The 25,468-nt window shown below is 37.0% G+C and overlaps 1 protein-coding gene and 1 non-coding gene across 5 annotated transcripts in view; both read left to right on the plus strand.

Annotated features, from left to right (window-relative positions):
- Positions 1–24,856, plus strand: part of TANK (TRAF family member associated NFKB activator) — a 39,037-nt gene extending 14,181 nt beyond the window's left edge. For all 4 annotated transcript variants that reach the window (XM_039332224.1, XM_039332222.1, XM_039332225.1 and 1 more), the window contains 7 exons: positions 1,996–2,104; positions 7,733–7,863; positions 12,752–12,931; positions 14,130–14,203; positions 15,648–15,766; positions 18,088–18,395; positions 24,644–24,856. In XM_039332224.1, coding sequence (XP_039188158.1) covers positions 1,996–2,104; positions 7,733–7,863; positions 12,752–12,931; positions 14,130–14,203; positions 15,648–15,766; positions 18,088–18,395; positions 24,644–24,820 — 1,098 coding nt within the window. In that variant the 3' untranslated portion in view covers positions 24,821–24,856. The remainder of the gene's footprint in view (positions 1–1,995; positions 2,105–7,732; positions 7,864–12,751; positions 12,932–14,129; positions 14,204–15,647; positions 15,767–18,087; positions 18,396–24,643) is intronic.
- LOC120303080 lies at positions 6,945–7,108 on the plus strand. Its single transcript, XR_005555348.1, has one exon. It is a non-coding gene; the product is annotated as a U1 spliceosomal RNA (small nuclear RNA).
- Positions 24,857–25,468: the final 612 nt, after the last annotated feature.

The following is a 25,468-nucleotide window of genomic DNA, read 5'->3' on the forward strand; positions in this document are numbered from 1 at the left end:
ATATATACAAAGACAAATAAGACAAAAAGCTTGTGTCACACTAAAAACACCTGTATGCTGCAGCACACTACTGAGACCCACTGGTCTAGAGATATTATAGGGAGATGAGAGGAATATACTATAGCTCAGTGGTTTTGCATACAGAAGCCCCCTTATTCATCGGCATCTTTATATAAAAACCATCAAACAAAATCTGATAATAAGTTCTAGGGAAGCTGAAGTAAGATCATAAACACAGACGTAATTTCACTAACAATCACTTCACTTAACGACCAAGTTGTCAGTCGCAATTGTAGTCACTAAACAAGGACTACCTTTACTGGGTTCGCTATAGATGAGTCTCATCCATAGTTCTGCAGCCATGCAGGAAGCCTTTGGGCTGTTGCTCACACCCTTTTGGAGTTTCACTTTTCATTTCAAATGAAACACCAGAGAACTGGAGTTGGTCTCCCTTCTATTTGAAGTAGTTGTCTACCTGCAGCTTATCAATGTCATCTGATAATTTTTAAATATATTACTGGTTATTTTATTTGTAAATGTTTCCCAGTGAAAGTTTTTGCCTAGAGAAGTTTGTTTATTGAACAGTCAAGTGGTTCTTTTTCTTAGTCTGAATGAAAGGCCTCTAAATGGTACAATAGACAATTTAGCAAATCTCAGTTTAGTGGTCCCATCAATGCAGAGGACAAAATCTGTCCCTATGCTGTATGCTTCTGCACCTCTGTGATATCCTGATTATCGTTTAATACATTAACAAAACAAGTGGATTGTCTGTGGGTGTCAAATGCTATTTGGATTCTCCCTTTCCTTAATTAGTTCATCGCTTTAAAATTTTCTCTACTTAAATTCCCAAGGGCAAAGTACAAGGCAGTTGCTTAAAGTTTTGTCAACTTATTATTGTCTCCCATTTAACTTGGGGTGGCTTAAAGAAGAGGCTTTTGCTCCGGTGACCCCTCCTCCCTTTTACTCTATGGTCTCATGGACTGGTTGGAGCATCTGTCAGTTTATGGCTGATGATGGATTCTGGTTGGCCACTTGTTTTGCTAGACTCTGCAGATCGAAGCTGTGTCAAATGCATAGAAGCCGGAGTCATCACGGCCAGATGGTACTCAATACAGATGGATATTTGGTTGTCAAGTATATCTTGTAGTTACTAACTTGTTGCTGCCATCTGACTCTAAAAGAATCACTTGTGCACGCTGGCTGTCAAAAGCATCTTTTCTTCTGTCTGTTTTAGCTGTCATGAGTGTGCTCTGTACAGAAGTGTTGACAAGACATTGCTGTTGTACATTTTCAATTTGGGTCTTAATGACTTTTTCTCTTCCTTCTGCTTCCTGAGGTCATCCAGGCTGCTCAAATATACTGACCTCTTTGCCTTTTAATGGGCTTATGGTGCAGTTATTGCTATATACTGAGCTTTTATTGTGTTTTGAGATAGTTGCACCCTTTCCGTTGCTTGCTCAAGGCTATGGTTTTCAGAAGTGGAAGATTAAAAAAAATGAAATTGTGGCATTGCTATTGTTCCACCAAATAACTCCTCTATCTATGTCAGAAAGCTAATTGTTTTCTTGTCCATAATTGTCTTGTCAAAAGTGGAAAAAATCCAGAACTTCTTTTAAAATGGCAGTATAGTAGAGGACACTAGATAAACTTGAATACAGCCATGCATATAATACTGGTATTTTTGACAAGTCACTGTTTTGTAGCTACACCTTCCTTTATCAGATTATTGTGAAGTAAATGGGGGAGGAGGGTAAACAAACTCTTATATTCCACCCTATTTCCTCAGAACAACCATGCAATGAGAATACAATAAATGAATAGAAGGGAAACAAGATACATGGGCATTTCTAGCTCCTTGAGTATAAAATTAAGCTAGAGTTTGAGGCAGTAAATTTAAGCCGCTAATGCCATGGCATAGGCGTTCTTTGTGCCTATCTGAGGTAAAACCTATTCATCAACATAAAATGATTGCTTCCAATTACATTATCGTTACAGACAGACAGCTATGAGAAGCAGATACATGACCAGCAGGAAAAAATCGAATTTCTAATGAGTATTGTTGCAAAACTCAAATCACAGTTGGCTTCTATGACTGCCAACAGAGGTATGTAATTTCCATCCTGCCTTTTACCGACTATCTCTCTGTTTGTGTCTCTTGCCATCCATAAGTGTCTTTATGTTTGTCTGTCTGTCTTGTGTATATAATGTCACAGAACTCTATTTTTTTTCCATGTGATCCTCCTAATACTGGTAATATCTACATTAAAAACTTTTTAAAAAGAACAGGCAGTCTCTAATAAGCTGATCTGCCTCCATTCAGAACTGAATTACAGAAACAAAATCTGCTCACCATTTTATAGCATAAGAGGTTGATGTATGAATATTGAACAAGAAATTGGGATGAATAAAAATGAAGGCACTGATTTTAACTGGTCAAAATGGCGGACTATGGGGCAAAACCTTTTCAACCAAGATACTTCAAATATTACTTACAAAATATGTCCAAACTCCAAGATCCATAACTCCCATGGAATTAAAATTTGGCAAATTTTTATAAAACATAACATAAACAATATTATTAAACAGTTTATGACATAATACAAAATGTCATAGAACATTTCCTGTGCTGGTGTTTAATTGTGCTATACAGTTCAGTGTGGGCTATTTTTAAAGCAGATACATCTCTGAATATATCCCAAATCTTCCAGCGAAGTCAGTAAATTGTTGAAGGCATTGAAGAATCTGGTAAGGAAATATATTTGAAAGGATGACCCAAGGTGTCATGGGTTATCTAGTGAAATCCTAAAAGGGGAAAAAGTGAAGGAAAACTATGTGAGTGGATCAATGATATTTTTTGCAATCCATTCTGGGCTTTATTTCCACTTCCTCCAGTTGGCACCTTCAATCCAGTCTTGAAAGTATTCCACTTTTCAGCCTGATCACTTGACCACTTTTTGGATCTTGGATCTTTAAAACTGCTAATAGTGTGCTACCATACATTGAACTTACTTTCTCTGTGCTATATCATAACTAATGGAAAGCATTTAAAAAATGTAAAACTTCAACTTTAGACGCCACGGACAACAGCTAAAGCAATAGGATTCATATTTAAGTAATGTATAGGAAGTATCTGTCCCACATTCACTAAGTCCTTATGTGGTTTGTTTGATTTTGACACTTAAGTTTTGTATGAGGTTATCCTTGTGTTTTTGTACAGGTGAAACTCAAAAAATTAGAATATCGTGCAAAAGTTCATTTATTTCAGTAATGCAACTTAAAAGGTGAGCCTAATATATGAGATAGACTCATTACATGCAAAGCAAGATAGTTCAAGCCGTGATGTGTCATAAGTGAGATGATTATGGCTTACAGCTCATGAAAACCCCAAATCCACAATCTCAGAAAATTAGAATATTGTGAAAGGTTCAATATTCTAGGCTCAAAGTGTCCCACTCTAATCAGCTAACACCTGCAAAGGGTTCCTGAGCCTTTAAATGGTCTCTCAATCAGGTTCAGTAGGAATCACAATCATGGGAAAGACTGCTGACCTGACAGTTGTGCAGAAAACCATCACTGACACCCTCCATAAGGAAAGCCTCAAAAGGTAATTGCAAAAGAAGTTGGATGTTCCCAAAGTGCTGTATCAAAGCACATTAATAGAAAGTTACAGTATGTGAAAGGGAAAAGTGCGGAAGAAAAAGGTGCACAAGCAGCAGGGATGACCGCAGCCTGGAGAGGATTGTCAGGAAAAGGCCATTCAAAAGTGTTGGGGACTTTCACAAGGAGTGGACTGAGGCTGGAGTCAGTGCATCAAGAGCCACCACACCCAGACGGATCCTGGACATGGGCTTCAAATGTCGTATTCCTCTTGTCAAGCCGTTCCTGAACAACAAACAACGTCAGATGCATCTTACCTGGGCTAAAGAAAAACAGAACTGGTGGTCCAAAGTCCTCTTTTCTGATGAGAGCAACTTTTGCATCTCATTTGGGAACCAAGGACCCAGAGTCTGGAGGAAGAACGGAGAGGCACACGTTGCCAAAAGCACCAAAACCTGGTTCAATGACCGTGGGATTACTGTGCTTGATTGGCCAGCAAACTCGCCTGACCTGAACCCCAAAGAGAATGTATGGAGCATTGCCAAGAGAAAGATGAGAGACATGAGACCGAACAATGCAGAAGAGCTAAAGGCCGCTATTGAAGCATCCTGGTCTTCCATAACACCTCAGCAGTGCCACAGGCTAATAGCTTCCATGCCATGCTGCATTGAGGCAGTAATTGCTACAAAAGGGGCCCAAACCAAGTACTGAGTACATATACATGCTTATACTTTTCAGAGGTCCGATATTGTTCTATGTACAAACCTTGTTTTATTGATTGCATGTAATATTTTAATTTTCGGAGATTGTGGATTTGGGGTTTTCATGAGCTGTAAGCCATAATCATCTCACTTATGACACATCACAGCTTGAACTATCTTGCTTTGCATGTAATGAGTCTATCTCATATATTAGGTTCCCCTTTTAAGTTGCATTACTGAAATAAATGAACTTTTGCACAATATTCTAATTTTTTGAGTTTCACCTGTATAATGTGGACATGGAGCCAATTCTGGTTGGGTATGGCTTGATATGTTTTTTTTAAACTGGTATATTTTTCATTTGAGATAATCTGAATGGTGTTTGTGAAACATGAAACAGAACTGGCATCTGAATATCCTCCTCCAATGTCTTTTGACCACTTTCTACTATAAAGGCAACTGTGCTACCTGGGATAGAGCTGTTGACATACTGGCAATAAATGACTGTTGCTTGTCTGGGCTAGCTCTACCTTTAACTGAAGAGGAGCCACAATTCCAAGTGGCAAACTGAGACTGTGCACAATAAGGCCAAACCTGATACATGTCTGAAATGCTCATTTCATTATGCAATACTGCAGTGTTTCCCAAACTTGACAATTTTAAGGCATGTGGACTTCAACTCCCAGAATTCCACAGCCAGCGTTGCTGGCTGTGGAATTCTGGGAGTTGAAGTCCTCATGCCTTAAAATTGTCAAGTTTGGGAAACACTGCAATACTGGAAGCAGCACCTCCTGTCTCAAGTAGCTGACCTTCTTGAACCGCTTTCTGGAATGGGACCTTTAGGCACACACCATTGACTGTGCTCACTTCACTCCTAGCCATCTGCCCATTCACAGCTAGTTTTTCTCCTCCGCTGGCCCTCCCCCGATGATTCTCCATGGCAAATGGCCCCATGGCCCTCTGCCCCCAGCCCTTCAGCCTGGCCCTTTCCACTAGGCACAGTTTGATGTGGGCATTTTGCTCCACAGCACAAGAAGCTGCCAGCCAATTCGGGGGAGGCAGCGATGGCTCTGGGAGGGGGCCAAGGGCACTGTGGGGGGAGCAGTATCACCGGGATCAGTGGCAGGCTGGGAGAGAGAGCAAGATCTACAGTGGTGCACAGCTGCTGGTGCTGCAGGGAGGGCAAGAACATGCACCCCACGTGCGACCAACGGGTTTCAGAATCGATTGGAGGGCTCCATGAGTGGCCAGTATTTATGTACAGAGAGATGGTGGTGGAGCTTGAATCCTTCCTATTTTGACACATACCCCTCCTGCCATTGCCTCCGCACCTTGGGCTGCACCGGATTAGAAGCAAGCAAGCAGGTGGGCAAAGCAGCGATGGCACTGGGCATGGCCCTCGCATTTTGATGCCCCTCGCTGCTGCTGTTGCTTTTGTGTCTGAGGTCTGGCCTGAACGCCAAGCAGGCAATTTGCCTGCCACCCTCCTGAAACACCAGCAGCTGCGCACCACTGCCATTGGCCTGCCGTCCCCCCTGTAGCACCAGCAGCTGTTTGCCATTGCCATTGGCCTGCTGCCCCTCCATAGCACCAACAGCCCCATGCCAGCACAGATCTTGTTCTCTGCCCCAGCCTGCCACCGATCCCATCACACACAACCCCCGAGCTCCTTCGGTCGCCCCCCCAGTGCCATCACTGCCGCCCACTACCCAATTGGCTGGCAGTTTCTTGTCCCGTGGAGCAAAATGCCCAGGACAACAGTGCCTAGGGGAAAGGGCCCGGCAGAGAGCCAGGGGGCCATTAGCCATGGAGAATTGCTGGGGGAGAGCCAGCAGAGGAGGAAAGCTAGCTGCAAATGGGCTGAGGCTCGTGGCTCAGGATGAAGTGGGCACAGTCAATGTTGGGAGCCTAAAAGTCCTAGACTCCTGTATTCTAACAATAGCACTTAGACTTATATACTGCTCCATAGTGCTTTTCACAGATTGTACCACTTTTAGGACAAGACAATATTTGAGTACTACCAGTGCTTAGCAAGGTGTCAAAAACTTGATGACTAAAAAAGGGGGGAGGTTTTGGGTTTTACTGATTAGATTCACTTGTTGTTATAGAAATGGTAGTTTACAGTATAATTTTATGGAAAAATAAAAAGTTGAGGTTCGATGTTAATGCTTCTTTCTACTGCAACAGAGGAAGTATGTTCTTTTTCCCTTCTCCCACTCACTTTTTCCTCCCCACTGTGTCCTACTATTTGCTTTTATATTTTTGTATTTTATTCTATAATCTAATAAAATATTACAAACTGTAGAAAAAAAAGGAAAAAGGTACCAGTTTTAATTTCTTTAGTGGCTGTTCCTTTGCTGAATCACTTTCCCTTTGCATTGACAAATATATGATGAATTTATCCATGTTTGTTAATATGCACCACTGCCAGCTAGCTCAGGGGTCTTCAAACTTGGCACTTTTAAGACTAATGGATTTCAACTCCCAGAATTCCTCAGCCATCATGGCTGGTCGAGGAATTCTGAGAGTTGAAATCCACAGGTCTTAAAGTTGCTAAGTTTGTAAACCCCTGAGCTAGCTGGTCGGCCCTTCTTCCTCTCTCCCTTCTGAGCTCTTTCCCCAGAATAGTAAGAATGCACCACCATCATACTTACCTGGCAGGGGAGACACCTTGATCACGAAGGAGGTTTTCCCAGGGTGAGGCTCATCCATTGCACTCCGGGTGTGCTGACCCCTGCGATTTCCCCAAATGCGGGAAACTCGACTGCATAATTTGTGGTAGTGGGGGACTGCGTTCGCGCTTTCCCCTGTAAAAAAAAAAAAGAATGCACCACCATCCCCAATCCCTTCCCTGTACCCTTAAAGACACAAGAATCAAGTGCAAAGCAAAATAAAGAAGCAGCAAATTAAGGCAAGATTCTGGAGAAAAGTTAGCAAGCTCTCTATTTACTCAGAAAAAACCCTTCAGTTTAGTCACTGAAATTATCCCTCTTTGTGAACTCCAAATTGGATTATGAACTCCAAATTGGATTAAGTAAGTTCATAAAGAAATAAGCTTTGATTTACCCTGTCTTTTAGCCAGAAATGAGTAACTGTTTAAGTTGCATTGTGTTCCTTATTGTTTAGTGGCATATCAGTTTCAAACAATTTGATTTAATTAACAGACTTTGCATTGTTTTGCAATATCATTAAATAGCAATAAAATGTGATTTATACAATCTTTTTATGGTTTTCTTTTGCATGATATCTTTGAAAAGGGGTTTGATTTAGAACGTGTATATTGTTGCATCCATTTGATGGTGGAATAGGAAATTTTATGTATTGTATTTTTTAATTCAAATTGGGATTTATCTGTGAAACAAAACCGTAATGTATTCTACATTTTTTCACATGCACCTAAATATTTTAATTTGAAACAATACTTTCTTTTATAGTCAACACTCATAGTCAAGTTCCAGTCCATGAGAACAATGAAATGGGAAGAAATGGTACCTTGTTGAACTCAGATTTTGATCAGCTCCAAGAAAAGCTGAAATTGGCAATGCAAAGGGAAAAGCTTTTGAAGGTAGGACACTTTCTTTAAGATATATAGTGGCCTTAAAAGTTAGAAAGAGAAAAAGATAAGTTATAAGAGTATATTACTGTTAGGAGAAACCCTTGTAATGAGAATAAACTTGAAGACATCATCACTGCTGCTGTTCCTCAGCAGAGATATTTCACCTGTTTTTGATCCACTGCAGTGTGTTATTTCATATAAGCTTGTCAAAATGTAGATATGCTACATAGACATGCCTATTTGGAATCATTTGACGCTTTTCAACTAGCCACAATTAAGAGTCAATTAAAAAGGAAAGCTTTGATTCTCTCCTTTGGTCACAGTAAACTAGTGACGAGGATTTTTCTGGTATCCTGAATTATTATTCTCAGCAGCCTTAACCAGCATGTCAAATAGTGAAGGATGCTAAGAATTGTAGTTGAGCAGATAGTTGGAGGCCTTTTAGGTTGCCTCCAGTAATATTTACACTTCTTTTACTTTTTGTCTTACTAGAGGTTATGCATGATCATGAAGCATAGAAGAGTCCCTAAGTCTGTTTGTGTTAAGCAATAGATGGGATCTTGCCTCAGTGAAATAGTATGTGATTTACATATAGTGCTAGCTTGGGATTTTGGTCAGTTTTTACCATCCCTAGCTGACACAGAGAATTAGTAGGTAATGGGAAAAACTCAATCCGGAATCTTGGAGAGCTCAAAAAGATTAGTACTTGGCTAAATGAATCTGATGTGCATTAAGGCAGCTTTTCTCAATTACTAATATCAAACTCTTTTACGAAAGCTTATTTTTTTAGCTTGCAGATAATGAGCTAGGGACTTGTATTTCTGTCAACTAAGCATATTTTAATCTTATGTGTTAATTTGTTAATAAAGAATACCTATTTTGTCAAATTAGTGACACTTGATAATTACGTTGGAGAAATCTAATTTCAGAATCTCTCTCATTCTCTCTTTTCCCTTTTCTCTTTAAGCAAGCTTTGTAATTTCTGCCTTAGAAATTTGGAATTGGAAACAAAAAGAAAAATTAACCTTCCTCTGGTAACAACATAGTACCTATGTTTACAGACTGCAAATAGGGATATAGCAATCCTCATTGCCCCTACAAAAATATCCCCAGTATATTTGCTTAGTTTTAAGCAACATTTGCACTGTGACGACATGCAGATGTCCAACTAATATTGTTTTCACAAAGTAACCTTAACCAAGCCTCCTTTCCTCTGCTTCAGTTCTCTACCTGTGGTAACACTAACCTACTTTAGGAGAGGGTCACACAAATTGCAAAAATAAAAGGTGGCAAGCATTTTGAAACTCAAATGTTATATGAAATCCAAATATTATTGTTTTTAAAAGGATGTACTATTATTTTCAATATATGTGAAAAGGAGAGGAGGTTTGTCATACTTGAAAATCAGGAGGGAAGAGGTATTCCCTGTTTTATCTAAGCACAAGGGAGAAGAAAAAGAATTCCTCAGTAAAACAGGTAGCAACATGCTTATTAAAAAAAATTGTACCAGGAGGACACTCCTTGGAGTGTTCTGGTCACCTCCAGTTCAGAAAAGGAATAGGTCTATTGGGAAACATAGAGAAAAAGCAGGGTGGAAGTCGGAAAAAATAAGCTTTTTCCCTACTATACAGTACACCTAACCGTAAGCTCTGAAAGCAGTGGCCAAGATCTTAGTCCCACTCATCATATGATAATAGTGAGGATTCCTATTGAGTGTGCACATGTTTTTGTTGGTGTGGCTATGTAATTTGAATTGGGCTATTCATATATGTGAAATTTAAGGCTACAGGCCAATAATAGGAAAATAATTGTTCCTATTTTTACTTTTTTCTCCATTGTTACCTTTATCCTTGATTCTCCCATGTTCTCTTGAATAAATGTGATGTTGTTTGTTCACATAAAACATTAAATCTCCTTCAAATCAAGCTCTTCTCATGGTAACTCCAGGGAGGTATAGCTGTCTAACCAACATTACAGAAAATAGTTTGACATTGGAGGCTTCAACGGGTGAGAAAAAAATCACCTGGGGTTACTTTTACTTCCAAGGACTCACTTCACTTCCTGGGCTGTGTCCACAGGTTTGAAGGAGATAGGCAGGTAACACAGCACAGCTATTCTACAAAACAGTTCCAAGCTTAAGAAATAGCAAGAAAAGAAGGAAGACTACTGCAGATCTAGATTGATGAAGTTCCAGGTGGCAAGGAACAAGTTAACTGAATAAATGTTAACCTTGTTTTGTGAATTTTATATTTTTTTTATTCTTCCAGCATTCTTTTCACTTTGAAAATCAAAGATTTACGACCCTCCAGAAGTTCATAAATGAGCCCCGGGAACAAGACTAGAGACAAAATAATATTGGGAGTTACAGACTTCCCATCTTTGCTTTAAGCATTTCTAATGTGTTGTTTTGCGCTTTAGGATTTATTTTTAGCACTAAAAAGCGGGTTCAAATATTCTCAGTCTCATAAATAGATATAGATATGCACCTTCTCCAAGTTCATTCTAACTTCCTTCAGTTTATCGTGTGAAGTTTGGGATTATAAAGTCCTCATCCCATTGTACTGCTTTCTATTACATTTTAAACATTTTTTTCTTTTTTAAAAAAATCATAAATTTCTTAGAAAGGTCAGCCTGCTTCTTGCTGTTTTTAGAAACCTGTCACTGTCTCAGTACTTTTCACATCTTTCATTTGTTTCTTCTTCTGTTGTTTCTCTCCTATTATTTATTACCATCTTCCTTGGCTCCACTCTGAGCAAAATGTGGTGCTAATAGCTTTTCCCACCCATCCAGAAATAGAAAAATAGATTTCGTCCTTCTAAAACCTTTCTATCAAACACATCCACAAATTTATTTTATTATTTACATTTACACAGGCAGCAAATAACACCAAATGTTCTCTGGGTGGCTTACCAAAAAGAAAATAATGAAATACAGAACCCAGAGAATGACTGAGCAGTATTTTTAATAGTGGTTAAAGTACTGGTGGTATCCACCTTAATTTTTATTTTATTTATTAATTAAATTTGTTTAATGCCTATCTCGCTGCAAGGCAACTCTGAGCGGCTTACTATATCAAAATAAATCCATAAATATATAAATATTTATACATTTATACACATAAATAAAATATTTGAAAGTTCAACTGGGGAATGAAAAATGTATTGCACATAGGTGAGCTTTCATCACTGCAGCAGTTTCCCCCCTTTTCAGTTTGAGGAAATACTTATCTTCATAATAGCATTTTGCAATGCATTGTCCATTCGGAAGTAAATCCTATGGATGAGCCACTAAGAAGATAATAGGACTGTACTTTTCTTCTTTCCCCATTCAAAATGTGAACAAAAGCAAATGTATTTCGGTCGTTTTGCTTGTCATTAGTTAAACAGATTGACCAGATGGAACCAACTAGGCTTTAGCTACTCATCATTTTCACAATGTTCCTACTTCTGATACTCTGTTTCCCAGTTTTGACTCTGGACTGCCATTTTTCATAGGCAAAACACACACATGCAACATGTAATATGATTACATTGAATTACTGTTCTTCATAGTAAATTGACAAACGCCATGCATCCATCAGAGCTGGAGATTTTGATCTTCAGGAAAACACAGTGTTGTTAAAGCTGCTGCTGGTGGTGGTAATAGCTTCGGGTTTTTTTCTTGGTGGTTTCCCCTTTTCTGTATAGACTGTCATTATATGCAGAGAATTAATAGATTATATCCTAATGATGCAGGGGAGAAGTTGACTATTTAAAAGCCTTAATATCTTATTTTTGAAGCTTAATATCTTGAGTCTTGTAAAATCCTAAGTGCTAAATAGCTACATTTTAACTGTTCCAGAAATTAAGAGCCTTGAAGACTATTGTCACTTTCTTTAAATATATTTTATCTTCCATCCTAGCACATGCTGAAACTAATTAAATATTAGTGAACAGACTATATAAATGGAATAAGACAACATTTCTTGCATTTCTAAGCACTAATATGCATAGTAGTGGTGTGACTCCTTTTATGTATGTACTCAAAATAAAGCACAATTGTTTTGAATAATTGTCCACAAGGAAATTAACTGCATATTGTAAGTAAATGAATTATAATTATTTCATCTTAACCTAATGGTATTTACTCAAATTTGATTTCATATAGGAGCACAAAAGGAGTCTTGATCAGATCAAAGGCCCATTTGGTCCCTTAATCACATGACTTTTGAGAAGCCCACAACTGGTTTTGAGGACAATAGGGCTTCCCACTCACTTGCTGAGCAGGTGCCATTGAGAAAAGCCACACTATCTTGGACCCTGAGGCCATATATAACAATCACTTATCACAACCAACATTCTTGATGGATTTTCTGATATTGGGAGCCATTGTTCAATGATGAATCTCATAAATCCCATCTTTCAGTTCCAGTGGATGATTCCAATGAATGAAGAAAAAACTTATCTATACATTACCCACTTACATTGTGGCATATTATTATATACTGTTAATGCTGTGCCTCTCTTAACTTACAGTTTCTATTTTCTTCATAGAAAAACTACACCATTTCCGTTATCATTTAATTGCTCCTTTTCTGCCTCTTTTCCAGCTCCATCAGAGACAGACAGACAGACAGACATACATACATATAAAATACAGCTACTAAAACTATGTGCCATATTCCAAGTGTGGTCACACCATAGATTTGTATAAAGGCATGATGATATTGTCAGTTTTATTTTTCAATCTTTTTCCTAATGATCTCTAACATGGAATTCGCCTTTTCACAGCTTTTTCACAGATTGCTAAGACTTAATTTAGCCTATAACAATCTATTCTATAATGACATTCCTCAGAGCTTGAAAATTAACCAACTGTGCTCTCTCTTTCTCTCTGTGTATGTGATTTTTTTTTAAAGGAACAATTGGAAAGTGAGAGTGTAAAATTAAAAAAAACTGAAGAAGATAGTAATTTAAAGGAAAAGAAATTTGAATCTATTATCACTGCCAAAGAAGATGAAATAAGGAATCTAAAAAAGCAGCTGAAAGAAATAAATGAAGTACAAAACTGCATACAGGTACCAAGATACGAAAAAGAGGTAAGAAAATTCAGAGATATTGTAGAGATCTCAAGACATTCAGATACTGTAGGACTGAAACTAATTTCATAAGCCAAAACTTAAATGCAGTGTACTCTTTTGTAAATAAAGTACTCTTGTAAATAAAGTATTTTATTTAAAAAATACTCAGATTAATTTCCTCTGCCTTTTGGAATGAAAAGCAGATATTCAATCTGTCATTCCTTTGTATATCTAATATTTTACTTTAAAGACCGTACTGGATTCACTTACCCAGGCAGACTTTTTCTAAACTCTGAAAGCTATGTAAAAGATGGATTAACAGCACGTGGCAACCCCTGGCCAACCTTATTGGGGCTCTGAAGATAAGAAAGGTGGGTCCAGTTAGGGCATGGCTGGGAATGCTCTGAAAAAAATTGGGCTGTAGGGTAAACGTGATTTTTTTTTCCAAAAAAAAAAATGGAATAACACTTTCTTACAGCTGTCAAGAAAGCTTCAAGGATAAGTCCATGAAGTTCCCATAATTCAAACTGGCCTTGAAGAAGACTCTATCTTAGCTAATAGGCTTTGAAATAAAACGCCCATGTAATACAGGGATAATCCACAAGATGGTAGTAAAATATAATAACTTCTCTCCTTACTTGAGAAAACATGTTATATTAGCCCTGGATCAGCTTTAATAAAGAGTAAAGTGTTCTTCCTGAGTTTTATGATGATGCATGTTAATGTACAAAGGCTGATGCATAAATATGTATGGACTTGGTAATCCCTGCCCAGTTTCATTATGTGGAGAGAATTCTATGTGGAAGAATATTTGTATGATTTCTTTTTGTATGAAAATGACTGAATTATGGGAAAGCCTAATAAAAAAGAATGAAATGCAAGTCAGCATTCGATGTGTCCCTCTTATTTAGCTAAATTAATTATTTCTTAGGTATGAGTATGGAACACTTCTTGGTTAACTCAGCTATCCAAAATACTTCGGGCATATTCTAGCACCTAAAAATAATGAGGATATGATCCATAATAGATCTCCAGCATACGTATTTCTAAACAATGATTTATGGATTTTATTTTTTTGCATAAAAAGTAAGGCAAGATGCCGTTAACAAGTGGATATTATTTTAGTACATTATGGTTCGGTTAATTTATAGGGGTGATTCTTGTAACAATGTTATAATTCAACTTTTTTCTCTCTACTTCTGATCACCTTCAAAAGGCAAGGAGTGAAAAACATCCTTCGTCTAGACAGGAATTATCATCAGGGGTCTCTTCTGCATCTGTCTGTGAAAGGTATGGAATTGAGCTTTCCCCCCCCCCTTCTATAATAATGCATTATTTGTCCTTGCTTGCTGATTTTAAAAGATGGGGGATATTTCCCCCTTACTTCTTGCCTTCTCCCTTCCCACTTCTAAGATGGATGTCTGGAACCACTTTTAGGCTAGGTTGACCCATCCCAACTAATGTGATTTTGCTTGGTTTTGGCTTTTGCTTTGTAATTTACGATTTAGGGCTTAGGCAAAATAGGGACAGAGGCAACTGCAAATAAGCCGGGCTTATGTGATGATGTGTGAATCCAGTGCTCTAAACTGAACAATTAATAACATAAAAGCTGCCAGTGGACACCTGGTGCCTTAATTAACAGAAAAGGAAAGGCTTGGCCCAAGCAGAACAGCAAATGGGTATGCCTAGGCAGTAAAACCTTCACTTGCTGGATTTCAAGTGGATCAATATAATGATACTTGAAGCCTGGATCATTTTTCAAAAATTCTGGGGGGGAAAAATCTGTCTTTCAATTGACTGAAGCCATCCCCGAATCTGTGGAAAAAGATTAGGCTGGAACAGACTGTCTCGAAGTCAGAATTATGGGACAAGAAACTGCAGAAAAGAAACTGATGATTAATTTCACCTTATGCACTGCTACTCAATCTTGACTGGATTTTGCAATCTGAAGCCTTTAGGGCAACAGACTATTCCTCTCTCACTGTAAATAGCATATTCCTGCTCTGGGTCCTCAGTCTACCTCTTCTGATTTCAAGCTCCTCCAGGAGAATCCTCATTATCCGAATATGCTTAAAACACTGCAAATGGGGAGACATTTTATCCATGGGGTGGTATCAATAAGGGTTGTTTTTCTACATACCATTCAAGGATAAATGATAGGAATATGCTCAAATTTATTTTGCTTTCATCTTGAATACCAAAATAAAGGTATTATATCAGTTCATGCTGGATCTCTCTACTTTTTTTAAAAAAATAACATACGTAGAAGAAAAAAACTCTGATATCTTTATGCCAGAAGTTACTTCAGTTGTTTTAACTTCTCACACTTTTCCCCCCGTATAACCCCCTCCCCCATGCTCCAATATTAATTTTGTTGGAGGCCAGAAGGACAAATACAAAATCCCTGTAGTATGCCTATATTTTTGTATTCTCTAATGGGGGCTATAATGAGTAAGACTCAGTTTGCGGGGAGAAGAGGAAAGGTTTAATCACATGTCTGTGTGGTATTGTTCCAGTCAATTTGAGAATCTGTCCTTCCCATCAGCTACCTTACGAAGTTACTGTTTTATCAAAATTCCTTGAAGATGGGATCATGGATCCCCTCCCATAATTTCTGGCCTTAAGTCTGGGTTGCAAACAGATGGTGCCGGTGTTTGTAACGATATGTTTGTTGGGCTAAAGGAACAGAAAAAGCATGGGATGATACTTTACATCTGAAATCATTAATCTTTAGGGATGAACTGGAAAGTGTTTTCTGGGGCATGAAAGAAGAATTCAGTCGAATACGTGCACTGGCAAGGGCACAGGGAGACCAGCTGAATAAATTTAACCTACGGAGAGAACCTACAACTGGTATCAATTTATTGTAGTACTTCTTTTGAAAACTATGCTTTACTGCCTTCTAACTCTTTGCATTGACTGCGTAGAGATTCAGTTTAAGATTGTCCATATCTTTTTGTTATGCAGAATGCCACATAATAGAGTGCATTTATTTGATATGGCAATAACCCTCAGGTTTTAGGGAAAATACAGTGCTTCTTCATTTATGGCATGTGATTTGACAGCTCAGTTTGCTGTGAATGCACGAATTCCATTTTGCAGTGATTGTCTTGATGGTTTTACTGGCAAAATAAAGACTTTTTGGTCACTCTAAAAATAAACTATGTAGAAGGAGAAAGGCAACAGTGTCTGGGTTACCTCACTCCTTCCTAACCACCATATATTGCTAGCAAAAGCCTACTATGACCTCATTTGGTATAATGCCACTTAGATTTCAGAATCTTGGTCAATTAGGTTTGCAACCACATTCTAATGAATACATTTACATTTTTGCAGCAGACATGTTCACTGACTGAGGGAACTTAAATTAAGATGGTTGGGCTAGAAAGTGAGGTCCTTATTCCCCCTTGATGCAGTACTGTATCAGGGTTTGTTTGTTTTAATATCCACTGTAGTGAGATAATCTCAGCACAACACAAGCCTCATGTGAGGCTGCTCTTGAGTTATTTAAGCAGATATGAATTTGCAGCTTGTGGCATGGTATACGGAAAGGATGCATACTGCCCAGCTTTGCTTTAATGTATATTTTATATATATACAGAAATATAATGTGATGGATTTAATCCACAATCTAAGATACCTGATTTCTTTTTTATAAAAATGAGTGGCACAAAAGGATGTATTTCTAGGGATTGGGCTGCTGATAACATTTTGAGCAGACTGAAAAAGCAGTAAACTATGACTTAATTTTCTTTTAGAGATAAGTCGTTTAATGTGATGTAAATGTCTAAAAGCTACTGACATGCAAAGCATCTCAGGTTTGAGCAAATAAATACTCTATTTCAAGTTTAAAGCTGTTTTGCATTCGAAATGGACTAATTTTGATCATTTTGGAAGTATTTTGCACTCTGATAACTCCATTTCGAGTTCAAAACACACTGTTTCAAGCTCAGACCACTTCCGAGTGATTGAAAGAGCCTTTTTAAAATGCAAACTTGTTTCAGGTTTTGAATTTAAAACAGTTGAAATTTGAAACATTTGCACACCCCCTACTGAAAGCCCTTTCCTCACCTCAGTTGTAAAAACCATCTTTGCTAGATCAAACCAAAATCTGTCTAATCTATGACAGCCAACAGGGGCCTATCAGATGCTCCTGCAAAGTATATGTGCTTATAACCCAATTTTCAACATTCTTTGTTCTCTAATAATAGCTGCATCTGATTGCTAGGCTTGGCTGATTTATAGCCAACTTCCAAAGCTTGAGCAGTTTAGGAATAGCTGATGTAAGTGCTTCACAGTATAACATGTACTGGAAGAAGTTAAGTCTGGACAGAGCCAGTCATTTCCTTGAATAATGGCTTTTAACCTGCCAGAATTCTCTGTATTTTACCAGAGATTTCAAGTATGGGCTTAACTTAGTCTCTAATAAGTGCAGATATGTGGTTGTTTTAGCAAATTCTACAACATGGCTGCAATGATATGTGCTAAAAGGATGTCTTATAATTTCTCATCCAGTAGTATCTCTCTGAGCTAGGATTTAAAACCACAGAAGAAAGTATAGTTAGTGACCCTTTTCAATCCATTCTTCCCCCAAGGACTCCCCCCAAAGGGTCTCTTGAATGAAAGAGGAAAATCATGAGGGAACGGAGGAAGAAATGCCCCTTCTCTATGCAGTGAAACAGTTGAAATCTGTATTAAAACACTGAAAAAAATGAGACTGGCTTGAATGAAGCCAAACTGAATTGAAAGAACAGATGTAGTTATAGATAGACAGGTAATTTAACTTAATATAGAAAATAAAGATATTTATATGCAAGCAATGAGCTCTTGGGAAAAAAAAAGATCTGATAGACTGTTTAACTGCTAGACTACTAATCAAGAAAACTTTAACACTTTGAGACATAAAAGCAATTATGTAATATTTTACTTTAGTTCCAAGCAAGAATTCTAACGTGTTATCTCTGAAGAAACAAATTAATGATTGGACGAGGAACACCAACATCAGCTTGCTATGGGGAAGATATGTGTGTGTGTTAAATTTGGAGGCTGCCTATTTCTCTCACAGAGCAACTCTGGATGTTGGAATTGGTCATGAATTTGTATAACTGTATGATATTTTTTAATCTGGTATTTGGGATATCTTTTAATCTTTTCCTTTGCGTCTTTTTTATCAGAAATCCCTTTCTCCAAGCCTGTCCAATGCACTGATGAACAAACAGATGACCTTTGTAATCCTTGGGTTAAAAAGGAGGCAAACAGAGATGTATCTCACTTCCCATCTATTGCGTCAAGAGGAATGGGACCGGATGAGGAAGAAAACTCAGTGGAATCCCTTTCTAAGCTTAATGTTAAGTTCCCACCTACAGATGGTGATGCTGAATTCTTGGAGAGCTCTCCAGAGACAACTCCAATTCTAAACACTCTGATGACTGAAAATGTGCTCCCAAATCAGCCATTTAACATGGATCTTGGGGACCAGGAGGTGAGTTTCAATAAGATGAATTTTAACTGCAGAGAGTATGAGTAATGACTGTACTACTTCAGTGATGCAAAGCAGGTCAAAGGTAAGTTTACCCAACCTTCAACTCGCCCAAATATGCTCATCCAGACTCTTTTGAACAAAGCTCCGTGTTATATAAAAACACATTTCTTTATAACTCTGCAACTAGAAACTATAATAAATAGAATTTTCCTCTTCAGAAGCTAATGAGAAAAATGTTGGGGAACCTCAGCTGGTATCAATCTTTTAAAATATATCCTTTATTTTTATTTATGATTGACTTGTAAGCTGTAAGATTGAGTTTGGGCTTCAGTTTCTTTCTGATATATATTTCCAAGGCAAAACTTGCTGCTTGCTGTCCTAATCAAAAATATCTGCATTAGTCCAGGGCTAAGCAAATAGGATCTGTAGGTACCAATAAGCTCTGAAACTTATCTCTTGGTATATATGTCAGGCGCTCTATTCACCTGATTTATTTTTGCATTTGAAAAAAATGAAACCAAAAATTGGCATGTCTCCAATACCACTCCTTACCATAATTTTTATTTATGCAAGTTCTTTTGGGTGAACAAAGATCCCAATGTAGTAGTAAGACATTACCAGGAGTTGATTTGCTTTATGATAATGCATGTTCTGTGCCTGGACCTGGCCAATTTACTGAAAAGCCAAGTCTCCCATAGCAGCCTTTCAGGATCACATGCTCACAGTGTGCTCACAATCTCTAAACATTTGCCTACACTTCTAGTTTTATATACAAATACATATATCATACTAATATATATATTAGTATTGTAATGGTATTTAAAATTTTGCTATGGAATAGAAGCTAGTGTTCTCCACTCTGGTATTTATTTATGTAACTAATTTATTCAATTTCTATAGCCACCGTCTCAGTCTTGTAACTCTCGGTGGCTTACAATTCAAAACGTCTATTACAGTTAAAAATACTAAAAATATTTTAAAACAGTAAAATCATTAAAAACATATGATGATGATGATGATCCATGTTTTTAAATTAAAATGGAGGTTAATTTTAGGCAAGTTTACCCATGATGTGTGAATGACTGCAAATAAGTGATTCTTTTATAGGTTGTTCTTAGTTTACTCAAGGGCCTCATGTTGCACGTATTCAGATAATTCAGATGTCTTTCTCCTGACCTGTTTCAGCAACTCTCTCTGGATATAGTCGTGATGTATGCATGGATTTGCCTTAAAATAGTCAGTAATAAGAAAACCTCATTTATTTTTATTATTAATGTTTTATTACTCTTCACTCCTAGGACAGCCTTCCTCTATTTTATGTATTCCAGATGTAGAGGACTTCCAAGATGGCTCAGTGTAGCTCAATATATCTGGATTACAGGAAGCCTGCTTTGGGAACCTAGTATGATATTCTTGGTTTCCCTCTTTCTCCCTACTTTTTTCCTTCTATAGCCCAGTAGTAGAGTACAACATTGCTTACAGATAGCCCAGTTTCAGTCTTTGCAATCCCTAAAGGTAGATGCTGGAAAGTACCGTATTTTTCTGTCTATAAGACGCACCCTTGTATAAGACGCTCTGGCATGTGAGTTTCTCCATGCCGATCAGCTGTTCGGCAGAGCGCCAAACAGCTGAGCCGGCAAATCCGGAGGTTCGGCCAGCCGATGATCTTGCCCCCTCCCCCTCCCGTTAGTGGCAAGCCCACAGGGGCTTGACACTTGCACCAGACGGCATGGCAACGCACACAGGCATGCCCTGGGCTGCGGAGGTTACCATTATTTTTCCGTGTATAAGACGTTGCACTTGTATACGACGCACCTGATTTTTGAACAGGGTGTTTGCAGGAAAAAATAGTGTCTTATACATGGAAAAATACAGTAATTTCTTTATAATGCATGGAGGATTTACAACTGTACTTCTAAAGTCACTCAAGATATTTAAACCTTCCAGATAACGTCACAATGAGTCTTATGATTCTCCATCCACTGGCTCAGCCCTGATTGTTTTTCCCATGCTGCTCCACTTCTTTTCTGTCTCTGCACTGTCTTAGCGTACTGCTATGCCATATTGTTGCTGCCCTGTTCCTATACTGGTAGCAGATTGGGCTTCTATTAGGCTGCAAACCTAAACACACTCATAAAGAAATGCAGCGGCCATCAGAGTAAATTCATACCAGATTATACCATGCAGGGGTTTAGATGCAATTTAAATAAAATCTCCACCTTTATAAACAGTAGCTTCTCATCTTTAAATTGTTAAAGTTAGATATGTACACCTTTACCTATTAGACAATTTTACAATGTAACATCCTTAAAGTATTTAAATTTTTCATACAATAAGATGAAATTTTTACAATACATGTTTATTTTATAGAGAATAAAAGCTTATAAAAGCATTTATCATTTATGTTCTAGACAAAACATATTAATGTCATGTAAATACATGCAGTCTAGATTTTTGAAGAGTCCTTCAAGTTCTGGAATGTTTGTTCTAATTTTGAGATGACTCCATTTGTATAATTGGGTGTGTGACAGAGAATGGATGTCCACTCAGACTTGTAATATCTATTTTTTTCAATCATAAAAGCAGGTAATAACCATGTCTACTTTCCGCTTACTAGTTTTCAAATGATATCAAAAGAAAACATCTAAAAGACAATCATGTCTTCCAGAACAAAATTCATGTGAAAAACTGTCAAATGTTTTATTATACATAATTTATACACACACACACACATAATACATACATACACATGCACATACCAAACTGTATTTCCTTCACTAGTTTTTTTTTTCACCCGCATTATTTGATGACTAACCAGTTTTTGCTTTTCACTGCATCAAATCCTGAGCTGAGTTGGTACAAAACAAATTAAATTATTTTTTCTATTACTATGAAGATTCCTGTGGCGTTACAAAGTATCTAGTCTATTACTTCTTACTTTCCCTTTTCTCCAATATGTCTCCTGCTTGTTCTTTTAACTAGTTAGACTGTGTATTCATTTCTCAATAGATGGCACCCTGCATTGTATAGTAAAGCATGTGAAACAGCTGGTATGAGATTCTAAGTTGATAGAGAATTATGCAGCTTAAAACAGACAGGCGAATAGAAGTTAAAGTGTCATACTGTTAAAAATATTAGGCTAAAATTTTTGTTTTTGAAAAATAAGCACATGCATTTTTAAATGCTGAATAGCCAGCACTGTACTATAATTCAGTGATAGCCAGGATGTCTTGATATCTTAAGTGTTTACATTTGGAAAGACAACTGGCGACAGAAAATAGTTCCAATATTTGTTAGTTGTATCCAGGAAGGAATGTAGAACATAAGGCCTTTGATTAAAATTATGTATCTTATCCAGAAACGTAGGCATAAGAAGCCAATGCTACTTTAGACTTCATTAAAGATACAGACACATATATTTGCTTAAATATTTTGTTACTTTTCTTATCCTTCAATTCTTGCATTCCTTTCAAATATAAAAACACTAATTTGTTTTTAACTGATCAACATCCCCGCTAAATTATAGGCAGGAAAAGAAGCTTAAATGCACGGTCCTTTTTAGCAACAGGAGAAAATGTGAAAGTTCAGTTTTGCTAAAAATAATAATGGCCCCAATTCCTTCAACATGCTAACATGGCTCTGGCAAGCTGGCATTAAAGTGAAGGCAGGGTCCTCCACTGACAAATAAAGTTGGCCTGATTTCAGAGTCTGATTTGAGATGTATTCAATGAGACTATAAGACTGTCCTCTCCTGATAAAAGTAGATAGATTCACTCTCTGAATCAACTGAAGATAGCTTGGGGGCACCTCATTATCTTGCCTGCAGAGTGAACGTAGACAGTATGAAAATGCATTTAAAATGTTTGGATCCTTGTATACAGGATTAACCTTGCTGACATCCTAATATTGCTGATTTACACACTTGATTCCCCCATCCTTTTTTTTTCTTCAGCAGACAAGAATTTCTGTCATGTATTTAGTACATGTGTTAACAAGTAAAGATGAGGAGGGGAAACTTAAATGCAGCGTAATTGGCAACCATAAGTCGTTAGAACTGTGGCTCTCAGTTGATGTAATAAATTTAGCTCTTCCTTGCAGACTAAATATAAAAACTTGAGTCTGCTTTCTTAATGTATTGCAGTTTCTTAAACACCTGGATTGAAAACTGTAATAATGAAAACAAGAATGTAGACTGAATTGAACAGTTAGGAATGTTGTGCATCCCTGTACCGTGGCTCATTTAGGGCTCTAGGTTCAGAATGGATTGCCTCTCATTTGGAGGAAAACAAATATAAAGGACATGCTGCACCTGTTAAACAAAGTACTTTAGCATACACTTAGATGTATACCATTTAGAAATATATATCCCAATACTTACACAAATACATTGTGTTTAGCTATCTATATGAGCCACTCAGTTTCTCTAACTAAAAGCTAGGTTAGCAAGGAGCATGCATAAAATAGGATACAGCAATTTAAACGCTCATTCGTGTGTGTTTTTTAAACCAATGGGCTGCAAGTTAAGATCCCATTTGTTTATCATTAATTCTCTTTGGATTCTTATTTTCAACTGAAATAAACACATTAAATAAAGTTTTTCCTTTTAACGTGAAGTGCTAGTAGTAGTTACTGAATTTTAATTGTATTTTTTAATATTTCAACTGTGAATGCATGTTGAAATTATGGAAATGAAAAAATGTATTTCATTACTCACATAAAAGGCAACTAATTAATTGCAATATTAAAACTATTGCAAATATTCATAACAATATAACATAAAAATTACACCATCAACTACGGTCCAAAATAAAACCTACCCAGATAGCTTAGTTTCTTCTACAGGGGACTGTTAATCCAAAGAAATGCTTTCTTGAGCAGTGTTGATTTCATTAGTTCTTAAGTGAAGTTGTTACGTTAAGGGGAGATTTTAAGAAAATTCTAGATATCTAGTCAAAAGTAAGATTGACTGTATTCAATCCTAAATAAATAAAACTGCATATTGAATCAAGTTGCAACACAAAACTCAACTGAAGGATTTATTATGATTTGTTAAACAAGCTTCAGTGACCTACTCTGTACAGAATTCTAAGACATAATGGGTGAATTCACACATCATACTTACCCAAAAACCAAACAAATCACATTATGGCTTAGTGTCAGGTGTTAACCAGGCCAGTAAATAAAAATTCTCAAGAGAAGAGCTGATGTGTACATGATCAAATATTACAAAAAAAGCATGAAATGCTTCCTGTTACAGTTATTAAAACTGCCAGTTTAAATGAAGGTGGAGTTGCAAATAAGTAATTAAAAGCACACTTCCATAGTGATACTTAAAACACGCATCAATGCTTAGACAGGTTTCCAAAGCAATTTACACCAACAAAAAAGTAGTGTTTGTTAGAACTTGATGTAATTATACCTAATTAGCTTGGAAGGATTGATGACTGACCACAGTACAAGATGTACAAGAGAAATCTGCAAAGGCCCTGTAACAAATCTTAAATATTGTTTGGACAAAGCATTAACTCCTAAGAGAAACAGTAGCTTCTTCTCTGTTCCCCATCCCTTTTAAATTAACTACTGTATTTCAAAATTCAATGACATGGATAGGAGTAGATATATACATATTTGTGTATATTGTAATCGAATATCAAAGAAAACATGTAGACTCAAATTACATGTTCTTACGTAGTAAAATAACACAAAGTACTTCTAGAAATATATCCTGGGCTTTGTGCCCTTGTTGTTATTGCATAATCACATTTTCAAAATACATATTATCTTGAAAAAGAAGTCTTGAAACACTGAATATTTGCTTACCAAAATTATTCTGGCTTGTCTGCCATAATCAATGAACTTTTTATTTAAGACTTTAATATTTATATATTTGGTTGTTTTAAAAGTATGAAATGCTGATGATCCGAATTCTTACATAATGTGAATACCAGTGCCTTATTTTACAGAAGTAAAATGTAATGTCTATATTTATCATGCTGGAACTTCTGACCAAATGTGCTTGTTAATGGTAATCAGTTCTAAAATTAAAAAGAAATATTTTACAATGCTTTAGGCCAGTATTTCTCAACCGTGGCATCTTTTAAAGTATGTTGATTGTATTAGAGAAAATCAAAGCTTATTCTTTAGTAAAATGCTAGATATTTAGGGAAACTAAACCATTGTCAGTGAGAACACAACCCTGATTGTGCACAAAGCATTCACTCCTTTCCCCCCCCCCCTGCTTCTTTCAGCCTCCGTGGAACTCTTACTCCTCACAAGACACTGACTTACTGGCACTTGCTTCTGAAGACTCGGAACCCAGGCAGTCAGGAATATGTGAATTCTGTCAGAAAGTGTTCCCACCATCTCTTACATCAAGGGAGGATTTTCTGAGGCATCTGAATTCTCATTTCAACTTGAAGTCTTAGCGTCATTGGAAAACAGACAAGTTTTATTTAATTTAATTGTAGGTACTGTCTTTGATTTTGATCCCAACAGATATACAAATTTCAGAATGTAAGGTGGCATTTATAACAATCTGTCGAATTTCATACCCAACATTAATATAATTAAAATCAGATACAAATCCCTAAAATAAATATCCCAAAACTCCTTTTAAATCAACATGTCTTGTGTTAAAACTGCAGTTGCAAAGGGATGCTGAATACTATGATCCAGTCTGAATGTAACAAAAATTGAGATAGTATTTTGTATATAGAATAGATAAGTGTGTATCATCCTTTGTATTTCTAAATAACATTTATTTATTAGTATACTTTTTTAACATTTGGCAGGCTAGTTAATGCAACATTGGAAGAGGTACATGGAAATAAGTGTTATCATGTTAATGCTTGCAAGTACACACTGACCCTTATATTAGACATTTAACTGTCTAATATAACATTATTAAAACGAACTTTTCTTATGTTGCCCCTTTTGTAATAAACCAATGACCCACATGTTTCACCTATTTATAATTGTTATATTAATATCAAAATAAACCATAAATGTATTTACATGTAAGTATGCATGGAACATGTATGCAGGTATGAATGTTTTATTCTGTAGCCCTATAT

Source organism: Crotalus tigris, unplaced genomic scaffold (genome assembly GCF_016545835.1).
Source record: "Crotalus tigris isolate CLP2741 ecotype Arizona unplaced genomic scaffold, ASM1654583v1 scf7180000024457.371407, whole genome shotgun sequence".
NCBI classification, from domain to species: Eukaryota; Metazoa; Chordata; class Lepidosauria; order Squamata; family Viperidae; genus Crotalus; species Crotalus tigris.